Raw genomic sequence first — 16391 nt, 5'->3', positions numbered from 1 at the left:
AACTTACGTGCAGTAGCACTCATGTAAGATCATGTATCATGATATATTAATAAAATACTTGAATGGTTAGTGCAGCAGAATACCAAGGATGTGTAGAGCTCCGTGAGAGCGAGTGGTCGTTGCATGTGATCCTGAAGGCAAAGCAAGCTCTGGACTGAGGATGCTACAGCGAGCCTGCAGATCTGTAGCAGAGGGCATCCTGGCATCGGCAATCACAGCATTGTAGCACCACATTTCTCTCAAAGCAGGCAAAAACCTAGAAAGATAGAAGGGTAGAACAATGAGGGGAATAATGATTATGTCACATTATATTTATATGTCATATACACTGATTATGCCTATGTAACTATTAAGAGAAATCAATCCCTGGACTGACCTCCATATGACATCATACACAGGATCCAGACACAGGCCAAATCCCTGCAAGTCCTCCTGCTCAGAGTCATTGAAGGTCCTGCAGCTTCCATCCATTTTGTTTATAAGCAAGCATTTAAATGGAGGTGGCTCAGACACAGAGGAGGGCACGAGGCCAATAATGTGTTTGCTGGCAAAGATCTCTGAAGTAGCCAGGACATGGGAGTTGATAAGAGCCTCATCGATCCGAAGGAATGTCTGGTCCCCACTGGCACCAATCCAGGTAGCTTTTCGTCCATATTTGGCACCGATGTTAGGCATCGGAGAGGGCTTGGCGTTCCAGTAGGGCATGTCTACGATGGGCCGGCCAAGCTGCCCTTTCTGGACAACAAGAAGACATAAATATAAGACAAATGTATATTGAAATATTTACTCTGTAGAACATTTTGGTATTTCAAGAAATTGCACATTAATTGAGAAAACTAGTTGGTTAATAATGCTATCAGGAATAATATTTTCCTTACAGAGAAGCTGCCAAATGTGAAGACCTGCCCATCCATGAGGAGAATGGCTGTGTGGTTACTGCCGGCTGTCACCTGGACACTCGGACATGCAAGGGCCTGCACCAGAGTTGGAGAACCCCTAGCAGGTAGGAACATGGGGTTTAGATTGCATTTCCACACAAGTGCAGTAAGAATGCAGCATAATTTAAAATAAATACTGAAATAACAAAACCTTAGAAACCAGAATATATTTTTAAAAAAACATTTGTGAATGGTAACTGAAACATTGGATCCTATCTTCTTGTAATACATTTTGTATATTGTGAATAATTTAAACCACTATAAACTGAATGTGAATCAACAGAAGCAATACCTGGAGTTGACATCTCCATGTCCAAGCTGCCCATGTTGACCGTAACCAAATGTGTAGACATCTCCATTTTCCATCAACACCACTGCAAAGCAACATAATTAAGTAATCGTGTTCTTTTGACAAAGCCTCTGAGATAACCAATGAGAAACGGCAGAAAAAATTTAAACCTACCCGAGTGGTGAAACCCGCAGCTGACCTGCACAGCCCGTAGCTCGCAGTCAAATCTCACTGCTCCTGGAGGGTAGGTGGTGATTTTGCTGGCATCTTTCTCTCCCCGTTCACTGCTACCATCTACAAAGTAAACACTCAGGTCAGCACAATACAGTTAAGAGGAGAGACTGACGTTTAGTAGTAACTTCAGACCGCTGAGGTTGTCTCTGCACAGTCCTGGAAAAAAGAACTGGAGGGAAAAGTGGAAAAATAGGAAAAGCATGCCAAAAAAAAAAAGGAGTGAACAACACCTCTATGACAGAAAGGCTTTTGGCAACCAGTCACATTACAGATGGACATCGATTGTTTGTTTCCATCTTTTAATAAGGAAAAGGAAATCTGGTCTACCCAAAGCCCTGTGTAAGAGGTTTACGTTGTATGGGTGAGTGGGGGAAGTTGAAAAGAGACCCATGCATTGCATTGCAGTAAATGTGACTGTCAATACCTTTTTGGACCAGGAACCAGCTTACTGTGTTGTGTTGTGGCTGGAACCGAGGCCAGCCAAATGACATAACAAGCCCAGCTGCAGTGCTTACACTTCACAGTAAATGTAAAATAAATACCAACTGACTCATGGCCCAAAGATTCATAGGAGAGGGTTGAAAGTTCAGCTCATGAACACACCTTTCAATGTTAATGAGTGCACAGATGTGATTGTGATGTCTAAAACCCACAAAGATGCTATGGAAAATCCAGTCAACATTTAGGGATATTTAGGGACACATTCTTGTTCATGAGGAGCATGAAGAAAGGTCCTCGAATCACTCAGATAAGTGGCGAAGAAATAACTGAGCATCAACTATGACGAAAGAAAATTATTCTCCAAATAGAACAGCAGTTTCTATTGAAATAATTCAACTTGTATATGTTAACGAGACACTCACTAAACATCAGGCCGAGCCAATGACATTTTACTCAGACCAACCTGTGCCACCTCGTCGTGAGAAAAGTAACAGCAGCAGTTAAGGAGGGTAAGATGTAGTTTTAAGACGAAAGAACACGAAGGGGACTGAGATAAAAATAAATAAATACAAAAATCAAGAAGACTAAAAATTAAGAATCACCCTGCTCTGTCACTGCTGTACTATAATTGAATAATGAATTTCTCCATGTCTCAGGGAGAAGTGCCTTATTTTCCGATGAGTGGTTTCTGAACATATTATTAAAAAATTTCTGTGCTTTCTCCTTCTTGTGCTGCTTGTCAGCTCGTTATTCATCAAAGTTTGCTCTCCACAGTGCTCAACGTTTTGTAAATGCTGCAACTGTACCCACAAGGTGACAAATGGGCTGCTAAGCGAGTGATGGCAAATCAAGTTAGACAAGAACACTGGTATATTTAGGTCTGTACAAAACCATTGGGCAGAGCAGGCATCTCTGAGGGTTGGGACTGTTAAACCAGAGAATGGACTAGTATAAAATAGCTAATCTTTATTATACCTTGGTTCATGCCATAACATAACACAACATAAAATAATTAATAATCAAAAGAGAGAAAGTTTTGAGATAAGACTGGACTTTAACCTGGTCTAAAGACTCAGTCATATCCCCACCACTGTGAGTCACAGCACTGTACTTGTTGCTAATAGGTTACACTTTTGTTAACCATGAGACCAGGTGAAGACACAAGAGTCCTGCTTTCAGAAAGTGAGAGAGGAGGTGGGCGGTACAGCCAGATTGGGAGATGAGTCAAGTGGATGTCTCTGCACCCGTTCAGTTAATGAAGACCATAGTACCTTTGTGCTTGTCCCGTTTATGCCTTAGTGCCTGAAGGGGTCTTATTCTGGCTAGGGCCTGCTCACGTTGGTTCATAAAAATGGGACCAGGAAAAACAAGGGGGCCTGGGGGAGAAAGAAACTTTCACATGCATGCACAATGCTCACAAATGGGAAAGAACACATGAAAATACTACACCACAACTATACACACACACACTTAAAAAATATAAAGACACAAGCAAGGGGGAAGTCACCAAGGCACAACACCCAAGCTCACAGAGCATGTGAAAGTTATCTGGCACTTAACAGGGTGGGTCTAAGGTAAACTTTGCCCTTTTCATTAACTCCCCTACTCTTGTCTGTCTATGTCAAATGATCTACCACATGATCTTAACCCTTTGAAGTCAACAAAGCCTCTTGCCTTGGTCCATACCTCGACCTTCCTCCAGCCTATGCCGACGGTTGATCCTCTGTCGTTTCTCCTCCTGACGAATCTGAATGTGTTCTTCAATGTTCACTCCTGGAGGGGGAGGGACAGGCACAGCTGAAAACACAAAAGGCCCCGGGTACAGGCAGCCCAGACAGGATGCAGGAAAGATGGAGCAGAGCAGAACAAAACAAGACACACATCAATGAAAGATGGAGAGAATGCAATGGAGAAGCAATGGCTCCGCACAAAACATGAATAAAGTGAAGGTAACAGGACAACAAGTGTGCAAACGCACTGCTTCCAAGCAAAGGCAACAGACAAAGTGTGATATGTGCAACCTAAGCAGCAGCACACTGGCACAAGTCAGGATATACAGCTTATACACATTTATTCATTCATTCATTGCGACTGATTATGGAAGCTTAAACATACTGCAGACCCACAAAATAACCTCAAGACATCAAGACAACATCAAGATCATAAATGAAAAGATGCATAATAATTTCAACATACACATCACTTATCAGATGTTGTGCTTTCGAGCAATGTGTAAACAGATCAACCGGGGACAATGATGAGATGGGAAAAAAAAACAGGGTGGGACATATGTCAGACGGGATTGTCAGTGGGCATACCAAGCAGCAGGTCCAGTGGAATCATCTCCTTCACAGCATCAAAGATGCCTCTCTGTCTCGCCTCCTGACCATCAAGCTCACGGGCACAGGCTTTGCAACAGCCACATGCTGAACAACCAGACTCTCCAGACCCACAGCCACAGATACTGATCAATGGAAAAATGAAGTAACAAAAGATTACAGATTATCCACATAGTCAGTTGACTTCCAGGCTCCAGACGGTACAATACGAGTGTGTCCTCTTACCCTCCAGGTACTCTGTCTGGCCGTCCACTGCTGACACAGCTGGCACCGTAGCCAGTGCAGTCTCCACATACCGTGCAGACCATGCACTGGTCCAGCTTCCACTTGTGCATGCCTGGCTGGCACATCATGCTCTTCTCTTCCTTCTCCTCCAGCTCATCCTCCAGGTCTTCATCCATGGCTGTGGCCATGTTCTCCACACCAAACGCTATACAAGCATAAGGAAAGTAGAGGAAGCATTTCAATATTTGAATACTGTATGCATATGCACTCTCTGTATTTCTTCATGTTTTTAGATTACAGTATCTCACCTTTACCCGTCTGGTTCATGGCTCCAGTGTCTCGGCCACATTGGCCTTTGTTATTCACACCAAATGTCCAAACTTCACCACTCTTGGTCAGGACACAAGTATGGGCCTTTCCCATGGCAACCTGAGTTACAAAGTGACCTTTCAGGTCTGTCACCTGACCTGTGAAGAGGGGAGAGGTGGTTTCAAACCAAAGTTTATTTATTTTGATTATTTCAATCAATAACAAAAAATATATATCTTCTGAACTCAACTCACAGGTACTGTCACTGTAAATGGCATCTTTGCCAAACATGTAGAGCTCTCCATCTTTGGTGACAATGCTGCTGCTGCCATTGTTGCATGCTGTATACACTGCTGTTTTGGTCTCTAGTTTGATCATCTTCTTGGGTTTGTACGGCTTGGGCTGCCTCCGGCTTTTAGCTGAAAGGGAAAACCAAACAGATCAACTCCAGAGATTCAGAAAACTAGAAATTTAACAGAAAACTGTTTAATCGTTTTAAGATTGTCAAAAAGTGACTTACTGGACTCGCCGTCCTCTCCCTTGCTGGCAGAACCTGTAAAGAACACACTTCCATCTTCGGCAACAAGCAGTGCATGGGAACCATCATGACCAACTGAGAACTGGATGATCTTCGGAGACTTGGTAACAGGCAGTTCCACCCATTTTCCTGCTGATGGGCCACCCTGCTTTATACCCAGGCTCTGGTACTTTCCTGTATAGTAGATCTATTTAAAAAAAAATGTAGTGAAAGAGGAAAAGCTGATGAGAAGAAAAGTAAAAAAAAATTAGAGGTCATTATTGAGAAGAGAAGAATGTAACGTAATGTTTATAGGTTTTAAGTGCTGCAGCAAAGGTTGAGCAACAATCAATTTTTGGACAATGCTGTGTTGTTTGCCAGAGTAATCTGTGGCGGCAACAGATTTTCTCTTGTGTGTTTATGGATGTGCTGCACTGCAGGATCAGATCTAAAATAGCAGGGGCAACTTGTGATGACACATGTATACTGACAAATGATAAACATGTGTCATGCAGAGAGAACAGCAGCCTTTAAGGCCTAAAACTGCGAGTATTGAGGGAGCTTTGTGCCAAGACACAGGTCATCTGCTCCTATTTTTACCCATCCAGCCTCCTTAGGTTAGGGTAATCTGCAGATAAAGTGCTCCGACAGATTAGGCCTCTATGCAGAAACAGAAATGTGCAACGAGCAACTACCCTGGGCTGCTATCTACAAAAGACGCATACTGCGCCACACCTAAGGCCCAGACACACACAACCACACCCAACACACACCCCAACAAACTACATTTTTTGCATTCTCTTCTTACTAAAACAGTCAGCAAAAATGTGAAATATCTCTTTCAATAAGGCACTGCCGCTCAACAGTGATTGGTCCTGCTTTTGCTGGATTACAAAGGAAAACACCATTTAGTAAAAATGACAATATCATATATAATACAGTGGACTCTATCATATCATGAGTGTGGTTACAGTATAGACCAGAGCTGCTGTTTTATTGGGTGAAAATATTGCATCCTATAATACTACAGTTTGGCCAACAGCACAATAAACAGTAAACATGCAACAAATACAGATCCCTCATTCTTATTGTTGGAAAACAAGACGCCATCATCTATTTTCTACTATTTCCAAAACAAGAGGATGTGCTTTACTGTTATGCTGTTAGGTCTTTAGAAATCAGACTACAGCTGACTGCCAACAGGTGTCAAAACTAAAGGGGGTGTTTATAGCGTAGACAATGTCTCACTCATACAGAAACACAATTCATTTACACATTTTCTCTCCTTCATTCACACTCCAAATGCCTTTTCAGTAATTCATGAGACAAAGGATTCTTAGAGCTTAACAGCTGCATTTCTTCCAATTGTCATTGGACATTTTAGGCACAGTTACATAAATAGTCTTCTCACCTTTCCCGAGGCAGTTTTCATCAGAGCAAACTCCCTGCCTGCTCCAAGCAACGCTGCCTCTTCATCAAAGCCGGTGCCTTAAAGAACAACATATTATTTAGTGCCAAATACATAAGGAAACAAGGTTTAAAATTACATTTTTATACCCGTGTTTTCAGTTACTTCTAACAGATGGGCAAACTTTTACACAATCACACACACACACACACAGTAAATAAAAAACAAATACATAACTTCATACAGATAGTTAGTTCATACATGTACTTATCACTTACTTATGATGTGCAGATCCTTTTCAAGGTCAAAGAGAGAAATGCCACAGGCATGCAGACATTTCCTTGCCAGTTTCAGCTGCAGTTCCTGCTGCAGGCCTGGGTCTGAGCACGGTATAGATGGCATGGTATAGATTCGCACCACAAAACCATCCTGCAGAAAGAATCACTGTTAAGTTCCAAAGCATTCAGAGTCCAACTAACAGTATAAAGAACACAGCAAAGTAGGGAACCAACTCAATGAAAACATATCGGTGATTTCACCGCTTCAGCTGACTGGACATCACAGTCAAAATGAATGAATGAATGAATGAATGAATGAATGAATGAATGAATGAACAGTACAAATGTATTTACTTTAGGCATGGTGCCGAGGGTAAAAGAGAAAAAAACACTGATTAAATAAAACCAAATTAAATATAAAAATACAAGTGTAATAACTAACCCATATTTAGAGGATAGACCTAAGGTTGGTAAAAAAAAATCTATATAATGAGCATATTTCTCAAAATGTCAAAATATCCTTTTTTAATTTCCATAACACTCGTACAGTGGGGAATGAGGCAAGTCACTACAACTCAGTCTGACATACCTCCCACACTCTCATAACTAATGAGCTGGTTGCAGTTTGGATTAACACAACTACAACTTTAAAGAATAAAGTAATTGATGGATTGATAAATCCATCAATTACTGGATCCTCATCCTCATCATTTCCACTGATGAGGATTGATTGAGGATAGCAACCTAAAACATAAGCCATAGCAAATCCACAAATCTTAACAACACCATGAAGGATGTAGATATAACAGGTGACACACCAGTAGGAGATGTGGGTTAGTCAGACTGCAGGGGATATGGAAGAAAATGACCATTTACAGGAAAGGAACAGTGTTTAGAGAGGAGGACGTGGGGAAGATAATTGGGAGACAACAGCTTTATATAAATGGGATGAAAGGCAGCAAGGAGATCGTCTGGTTTCCACTGTGTGGTAATGATGACAGGCTCATCTATTGTGCTTTGACCCCTGCAGTGCAGAGCACATGTGCCACTCAAATCATTAAAGAAACAACTGCACCCTCTGGCTCTGACTTTCCTCCCTCTACCGACCTCCTTCCTTCCCCTCTTTAAGTTCACACACATCATCCTCTTTCTCCAGCTTCTGTACTTGCTGGGTTGATCACTAATAGTGATCTGGCTTCTGAGGAACCCACCACCTCGATTAGCCATAAAACTCCTACCTAGGAGAGAGGCTAGCTGCAATGGCAGATTTGTGATCTTCCCTTCCCCCCTCTCCTACATTAGAGTGCTTATGCTGATTGACTGCTGCCTGTGAGAGATTAAGCCCTCGGGAGAATACCCACATATGATCACATTGCTCTCACTGCAACGCCCACATTCAAGCACAGCACAAACCGTCACCCAAACAGAGCTACATCCCCTATGTGGCATAACTGGTTATCAGCTGAGTGGCCTTACAAAAAGCTTGGTTTTGACGTAAGACACAACACATTGTGATGCTAAAAAAGAGGATTTCATTGCACTAATGTGTATAACTGATAACTAGGAAAATGATTTTCAGAGAGAAAACGACCGCTCTGTCATATTGACTCTAGAAGTCCTTGACAACGTTAAAAATCTGGTTTCGTTTATCCCTACACATGGAGGAACTCCCGAGGACTAGCCCCACTGAAAGCACATTTTGCTTGAGCTGGAACATTAAACTCACATCTTTGCAGGCTGCGATCTGGTTGATGTACTCTCCGTCTGTGAAGATGATGTTTTGTCCATCCGAGTGTTGCCCTGCAGAAGGACGTTAAGCGATGATGAGTATAAGCAGTATTTTGTTAATTGCCACTTTAATGACTAATCTAACGTGGTTTGTCCTCAGCACCTGGCATGGTGACAGTCCCCTCATGCTCCAAGGTCTCAGGGTTGATCTTAATGGCCGACATACTGTGGTTACTTGTGTCCCGATACAACAAATACCCCTGAAGAGACAACACAAAAGGTTTTACTGCTCTGTAATCAGAAAGTATACCAACATTATCTTTACATTTGCTTATGTTATAGACAGCATGACATTACTTGATTGATAAATAACATAATTATGCATTTAAACAAGTTACTTTATAATAATTTAAGAACAACACATTTTATACTGTACACTCAATCCTTTCCTAAAGCCACTCCACTGAAATAATTATGTGGAGCATCTCAATAAAAGCTCCATTACTTACCTGAGCAAAACCCAGCCATGACCTCTTCTCCTTTCGATTCCTGATTCGGGATGTGGAGTTGTACACGTGGCCCTGTGGGGCACTGGAGTTTTAGTGAGACTTATCAAAGCAACCAACTTCTTTAAAAAGTCAGACAGCTATCCGTCTTCAATCAGCATTATGGCTCTCTGCTATTGTATTTCTCCTACGCTAACACAAACTAAAACCGAGAGCAAATAACTCCTATTTCTAATCAACTTATAATCATATAGAATAAGTGCAACTACAGCTCCAGTAGGCGAAGATTGTTGAGCTTCAAATTTTAAGTTTTAAATATGATTTTATTACATGCTCCAGGTTTTACATAATGTCCAATTTAGATTGGAAGGAAACATTTCACTATTTGACAGAATGCATCTGTAAGTGTTGCATACCCTGACAGTGCCGCTGTATCCTGAGCCCACTTTGTATAGCCCATCTTTGCAGAGCAAGTACAGAAAGGAGCCATCGGTCTGCAGAAGACAGTGCTCATCCTCGTCAATGGTCACCTCCTTCAGGAGCCATTTGTTCATCAGGGCAGCACGTTTGATGCCATTACCAAACCAATCTTGAATTTGAATCTTTCCCACGAGAACAGCCTGTACACTTCTCTGTAGGGCATTGAGGATGGTGGGCACCTGGTGAGATTTAGGAAGAAAAAATAGGGTGATAAAAGACTGAAGAATTGCAAACATTAAAAGTCAAATCGTATCAAAACAAATGTTATGTGTATAGCACCAAATTATAACATACATTACCTAACTTTGCAATCTTATAGAAAACAGAAGAGAAACCCAACAATTTACACAAGGAGAAAGCACCGGCTGTCAGTAAAGAGGAAAAAAAACTCCCTTTTAACAGGAAGAACCAGACTCTAAAGATGCAAATAATATAAGGAGAATATGTGGGACAGAGGAGAGGTGGTGTGATTTGATTTAAACAGATGTTCACAAACACAAATATTCAGACTTGCATGACATATAAACCCACAATTTTCTCCTGCCTGCATGCCACTGTAATGAAACACTGTCCACTCATTAAATAAAGAAATGAGGAAGAAGGAAAAAGAAAGTCAAGAAAAAGTCCCCTTGTAACCCCCCGTCAAATGTGAAAATGTCTCCCTGTCAAACAAAATTGAAACGAGCAGTTATTGGTTGTTATGAACAATATTTTGCAACAGAGAAAAGCAGAAAGAGACAGATGCAGATGTATGCAAACAGAAGAGCAACTAATTAGGGGAAAAATGCAGCCAGGGTAACATAATCAAACAGAAGAATCAGAGAGGCTTGACATTTTCCCAAACTCAATTTGTGCTGTCCAAACAGCTCTGAGCCTCTCCGCTCAAAGGAAACGCCTGAAGGAGCCTCTATATATATATATATATATATATATATATATATATATATATATGCAAAAAGACTAGATATGTGATAGTACTCATAGTTACCTTCTACCAGCAAATCCTAGTATAACAAAATAACCCATTGACCGAATGATATTTATCTCATTTTAATTTTCAGATGAAGCTTTCCAAAATAAAGAAAGATAGATATACAGTTGTGAAGTTAAATTGTACAGTTAATACCTGTATTGTTTGGCAGGCATGGCTGCCATTGTTAGTGAGGATGGCAGACACGGCCTGCAGGATTTTTCCCGTGTCTCCCCAGGACACGACTAGACTGAAGAGGCAAGCGCAGGACAAGGCTGTGATCGCCTGTCCTGTTGGGTCATTGGGCCCCGTGCTCCGGACTGTAGTCTCCAACAACAACTGGAAAAGAGATTCTGACAAAGAAAACAAGGGAAAGATATTCGTTTTAGGTGTTTGAGAACAAAAGAAAAAGGTCTAGGTGATTCAGGCAAATATTCGACAAAAATCTTAATGTAACATGATCCAACACCATTTAAGTAGGGCCTCAAAATGATCATTAACACAAATACAGTTCATCTGAAAATGTCAATATAACTTAACATTGTACGACACTTGCAGGACAATTGTATATATTGGATTGATTTGTACATGTGCACCGAATAAACTGTTGCATGTGTACATTTTCAGCCTTACCTAACACATCGGGAGGCTCAGTCTGGAAGCCCTCAGGCTGTTGTCCCTGTAGCATGTCCAACAAGGCTTGCAGGCTACGCAGGCACAGTGAAGGGTGAGAGAACCGGGTCTCTTTTATCAGTTCAAATACCCCGCACAGGCCAATTCCAATGATCTGCATGAACACACAGAGAAGAACATTTCTATGAGATAATGGGACCCACCATCATGGCATTCCACAGCCTAAGTCCAACTACACAAGCTGCAATAACCACTGAGCAAATGAGGATTAAATATTATGACTTTCTGTAAAGAAGCAGTATACCAAACTGTGATGAAACAGTACTAATAGAATAAGCTTTTTTTTTTAATATTTTGTCTGTACTGTTGTTGTTGGTGAGTTCAATTTGTTATATGAACATTATTCCTGAGTCTCTGTGACATATTAGGAGGATTTTATGGCCAGTTGCTTTAGATTTATTACATAATGCACCTTTAAGCATAGTCTCACCATGCCACAGTAAGGCAACCATTGTTAATCCAGGGGACATTGACATCCTGCATTACCATTTTCTATAATGACAGGGGTTAGGTCCACTTGAGTGTGTGGACTAGTATGTCTGGACTCAGAAAGGCTTATTAAAATAATGATCAAATATTCTCTCCCATCTCAGTGAAGAACTTGTTTTAGAATACTGGAATTAAAGCATATAATGATATAGTCTAAGTAAATATATAAAACAAAATATAATGGAACAATTAAATGTAAACAAAATATTGCCAGCTGGAAAAGGCAGAAGAAAATATGAAGTACCTTCGCAGCAAGTCGAAGGTTTTCTACATCTTAAAAGGCAAGTAACAAGCACAATACCCTACACTTACTGTAGGCATAGATGTATAATTTAGACGCAGTAAAAATATAATCCCTTTTACATATATACATTTACACATATATATACATATACATACATATATACATACATATATATATATACCTATACATATATATACACATATATATATATACCTATACATATATATATATATATATATATATATACCTATATATATATACACATATATATATACACATATATATATACCTATACATATATATATATATATATATATACACCTATATATATACACATATATATATATACACATATATATATATATATATATATATGTATACACACATATACATATATATATACACATATATATATATACATATTTATATACACATATATATACATATACATATACACACATATATATACATATACATATACATATATATACACATATATACATATACACATACATACATACGTATATATATTAAATCAGAGGCCTATAAATGATCTGCAATAGGATAAAAATAAGCATTGCTAGATTGGGATTAGTAAAAAGCAGTATGTACCTGACAACCAAACACACATTATAGCACAACAAATCTTAAATATATTCTGACAAAATCTTTTGTGCCAATTTCCCTTTATCTAAATGTAGAAAAGGCTATATTAATTCATATATGAATAAGGATGAAAGTGCATTTTAAGTTTGCTGTGCATTCAGAACATTGTGAATACTGAATTAAAAAAGGAAATGTTCTTGTAATTTTTGGAAAGTTCATGACTTGAATTAAACAGTGACTGCTCTAACTCCATGCAAAAAAAAATCCTCACAGGATGGGGTTTTCAAACCTTTGATATAGTGTAAATGATCACAGCGTTGAAAATAACGAGCCTCAGGATCAGTGCATCCCCAAGATAGAGAGCACAGACTGGCTCTCACCTTGATAGCAAGTGCTGCTACCAACACGTAAGCCGCCAAAGCATCCCCCTGTTCATACCTTTGGCAGCTTCACTGCTGGCTCACGGTATTCTTCTTCCTCCTCACTGTCCGAGTCGCCACTCTGCACCGAGCCCCTGGAGGCCAGTGCCAGGGAGGCCTCTCTCTGCTGCCAGTCCAGCACACAGTGTCGCACATTGCAGTAGACATTGAATGCAGATGGGTTGCTGTGTAGCTTGATGTCTGGCACAAAGAGTGCTCCATCTATACTCTCTGCCTGTGGAAAAACAGAAAGTGGAGGTGAGCTTGACCGCGCGTCACGATAAGCTATTATTCTCTAAAACCACAGAGCCATTTCCGGACAGTAATGTCAATTGTTTGTGTCCACTGAAGCCAAATCAGGTTGATTCGTAACAAAATGCATATTGTAAGTCTTAATGCTGTTTTTATAAACAATACAAAAAAACAAAAACTGTTACTGAGACTATCAGTGCTTAATAACCCCTGACCAAACTACATGTCAAATGGCGAACGTGGTGAGTCTACCCTCACTGGTATACTGTAAATGAGATGGACAAGCAAAGAGGGGAAGTTTACAATCCAACTATTACAGAGAAGCTTAAGCACTTACATCCAAATAATCATTATGAAAACACAAACTACACTCCACAGAGAAATTTGAGAATCGTTCCCCTCGTCACTTACTAAGCAAGGTCTTTTTTTTTCTTTTTTTAAACTACAGCCCTGAGGCAACCTCTACAGACTCGTATCGATCAATTGTGCTTCTCTTGCAGTGCTGTGCTTTTGGCATCACAATCATAGTGGATGATGTCATCTGTTTGGGAAGAGGGGTCATTCATTCTCAGCTCAATCCACTGGGGAGAAGGATATTAGCTTCCCTCTCATTTAACAGTGCAGTATATTGGTCTTTCGCCTTGCTGCTAATGTAGCATTTGTGAACAAGTGATTTGCAACACATTCACAAAGGAACCAACTATCTGGAGAGAGCACTTAAAGAGCAAAAAGCCTTATAAACCCCATGTAGCATGTAAGAGAAAACGCTTCTACAAGGAAGATAAACAGAACAAAAAGGGTAAACACCAATGCACTGAGATTGGAAGCTCTGCATTTTTGGCTAACATGTACCATGAAGGGTATCTGCACAAGATTTGTGTGCTTGATTTGTCATGATATTTTGGTCTCTGAATTGATGAGTTGAGGAAAATCCTTTTATTTGGTGTGCCACTATGAAGTCAAATACAATATTAGTATAATAACTGTAGTCTCCTTTACAGTATAAGAGTCAGTATTATTGTGAGTCAGAAATAACACGTTAAATGACACATCTGTAACCCTTAAGAGAATCAGGGAGTCTCCCTTACACAAACATTGGTTTGGACGACTAGAGTTATTTACTGTATGCTGATTAGTAACCTCTGATCTACACTCTAGCTACTCTCATTTGTCCCACGGCAACACAACAAATCAAGAGAAATCCAACAGTGTCTCTGGGCAGGTGGAGAGTCAAATAAAATCCATTAGCTGTCCTTGACAAGCAGTCAGACATAGCCATAACATCTGTAATTTTGGCTGTGGCTGTGCATGTTCCTGCCTCAGAGTCACAAAGCTTGTTTCAACACATGGGTTATCTGTGTACCTGTCATTACCATGTTCTCTGAGCAATAAAATCATCAGCCTGATGTCCAAAGAGCATTACATACCAACATGGAACCATGACGCAAATATCAAAGCATTGTACCCGAGGTCAAATGTGATGAAGGTCAAATTATAAACCAAGGACTGCTTTTGTGCTCCAAGAAAGAGTTCAAGTTTATCTGACAGGATAATGTCAGAGCGGGTGTCCACTCGAGATGGGCAAGAGATATTGTGCAAGAAAATATTGTGATTATTTTTTTAAAGATATGCAAATTGCCATTATAATTACCTGGCAAAAATAAAGATCCCAATAAATAAAAATAAAACACACACACACTGAAATGTCACACATTCCCTGAATGCTTGCAGCAGAAGCCCTCCTCCCTGCAGCAGCAGTGAGCAGGATTCAGTGTCACATGACCTCTCTCCTCCCTGCCACACATGCTAGCCGCGTGTGCTAATAGGGAGAAAACATGGAGACACCAGCCCCCACAGCTAAGTCTTTGAAATTGTTTTATCTCTTTTAGTATCGATTCTAAACTTTTAATGTTTGCTTTTAAAGCTCTTCACGATCTTGCCCCATCTTATTTATCTGAGCTTTTAACTGTTCGCGATCCGGGTAGAGCTCGGAGGTCAAACAACCAACTGTTGCTGGAAGTGCCCAGGTCAAAGTATAAACACTGGGGTGATCGAGCCTTTGCTGTTGCTGCTCCCAGGCTCTGGACTAAACTCCCTGTTGAGATGCGACTTATCTCTGACCTGGGCCTCTTCAAGTCAAGGCTTAAAAAACCTATCTATTTAGGATGGCTTTTAATACCGAGTTGTACGGTGACACTTTTTATCTTTTTTATCTTATTCTATCTTGTTTTCTTTTACGCTATTTTATGGTTTTACTGGTTTTAAATACTCTTATTTGTTTCCTCTTTATTTAATTGTTGTAAAGCACTTTGGATCACCGAGGGCTGTATAAATAAAGTACATTATTATTTACTCTTGCTTACCCAGAGTTTCTACACCATAGTTCAAGCACTTTAAGTATAAATATGTTCTCCTAAAAATTGTGCCCATAAATTAAAATCAATTAATGATTAAACAACAAAAATCTAATTCTTATAAGATATCGAGTAATAATCGTTAATGTCAATACCCCTAAAAAAACTGAGATATTACCACACATCTATACGGCTGAGCTGACGTTATTATTTGAAGAGAAATAATTTTCCTCCTCACTATGGCTCATCTGATGGGTTTTCTCTTATCTATGAGACTCTACTTCAATAATGACTTAATGGCCATGTAAAAGCTTTAGGAAAATGCTAGCATGGAGCCTCTGACCGCAGTTAAGACATCTGCACATTTCAACTCACTGCTCCCGATGCAGTCAAGTCAAAGGGCAAGTCATCCATTTCTAAAGGATTGAAATGTGGGTCTATCCTTCAGAGAAAGTGATGCTTAGCTATGTGAGTCAAAATTAATGTCAATGCTAATACGCAACAGACCTTATATTCTTATAATTAAAGACCTGGTCTGGGTTTATCGGCAGTAATCGAAAATACTACCCATCAGTATGATTGCATGATGAGTAAGATGTTTCACAGCTTTAAAAAATATATACTTTCAAGGACCTTGTTTTATAGAGGTGGCCATTTTGTGCTGCCATGTTT

General features: G+C 40.0%; 1 protein-coding gene across 1 annotated transcript in view; it reads right to left on the bottom strand.

Annotated features, from left to right (window-relative positions):
* Positions 1-16391, bottom strand: part of mycbp2 (MYC binding protein 2) — a 53507-nt gene that overhangs the window by 31842 nt on the left and 5274 nt on the right. The window contains exons 3-22 of the mRNA XM_083890073.1: positions 13133-13348; positions 11296-11449; positions 10819-11015; positions 9629-9871; positions 9216-9287; positions 8870-8966; positions 8705-8778; positions 6979-7129; positions 6704-6780; positions 5296-5500; positions 5030-5194; positions 4775-4933; positions 4467-4671; positions 4221-4366; positions 3589-3675; positions 1402-1521; positions 1231-1312; positions 879-996; positions 377-735; positions 84-256 (exon numbers count right to left, since the gene is read on the bottom strand). Coding sequence (XP_083746199.1) covers positions 84-256; positions 377-735; positions 879-996; positions 1231-1312; positions 1402-1521; positions 3589-3675; positions 4221-4366; positions 4467-4671; positions 4775-4933; positions 5030-5194; positions 5296-5500; positions 6704-6780; positions 6979-7129; positions 8705-8778; positions 8870-8966; positions 9216-9287; positions 9629-9871; positions 10819-11015; positions 11296-11449; positions 13133-13348 — 3100 coding nt within the window. The remainder of the gene's footprint in view (positions 1-83; positions 257-376; positions 736-878; positions 997-1230; positions 1313-1401; positions 1522-3588; positions 3676-4220; positions 4367-4466; positions 4672-4774; positions 4934-5029; positions 5195-5295; positions 5501-6703; positions 6781-6978; positions 7130-8704; positions 8779-8869; positions 8967-9215; positions 9288-9628; positions 9872-10818; positions 11016-11295; positions 11450-13132; positions 13349-16391) is intronic.

This window comes from Microchirus variegatus (genome assembly GCF_963457635.1).
Source record: "Microchirus variegatus genome assembly, chromosome: 5".
In the NCBI taxonomy this organism is placed as follows: domain Eukaryota; kingdom Metazoa; phylum Chordata; class Actinopteri; order Pleuronectiformes; family Soleidae; genus Microchirus; species Microchirus variegatus.
This window is presented reverse-complemented; position numbering and strand designations above follow the sequence as displayed.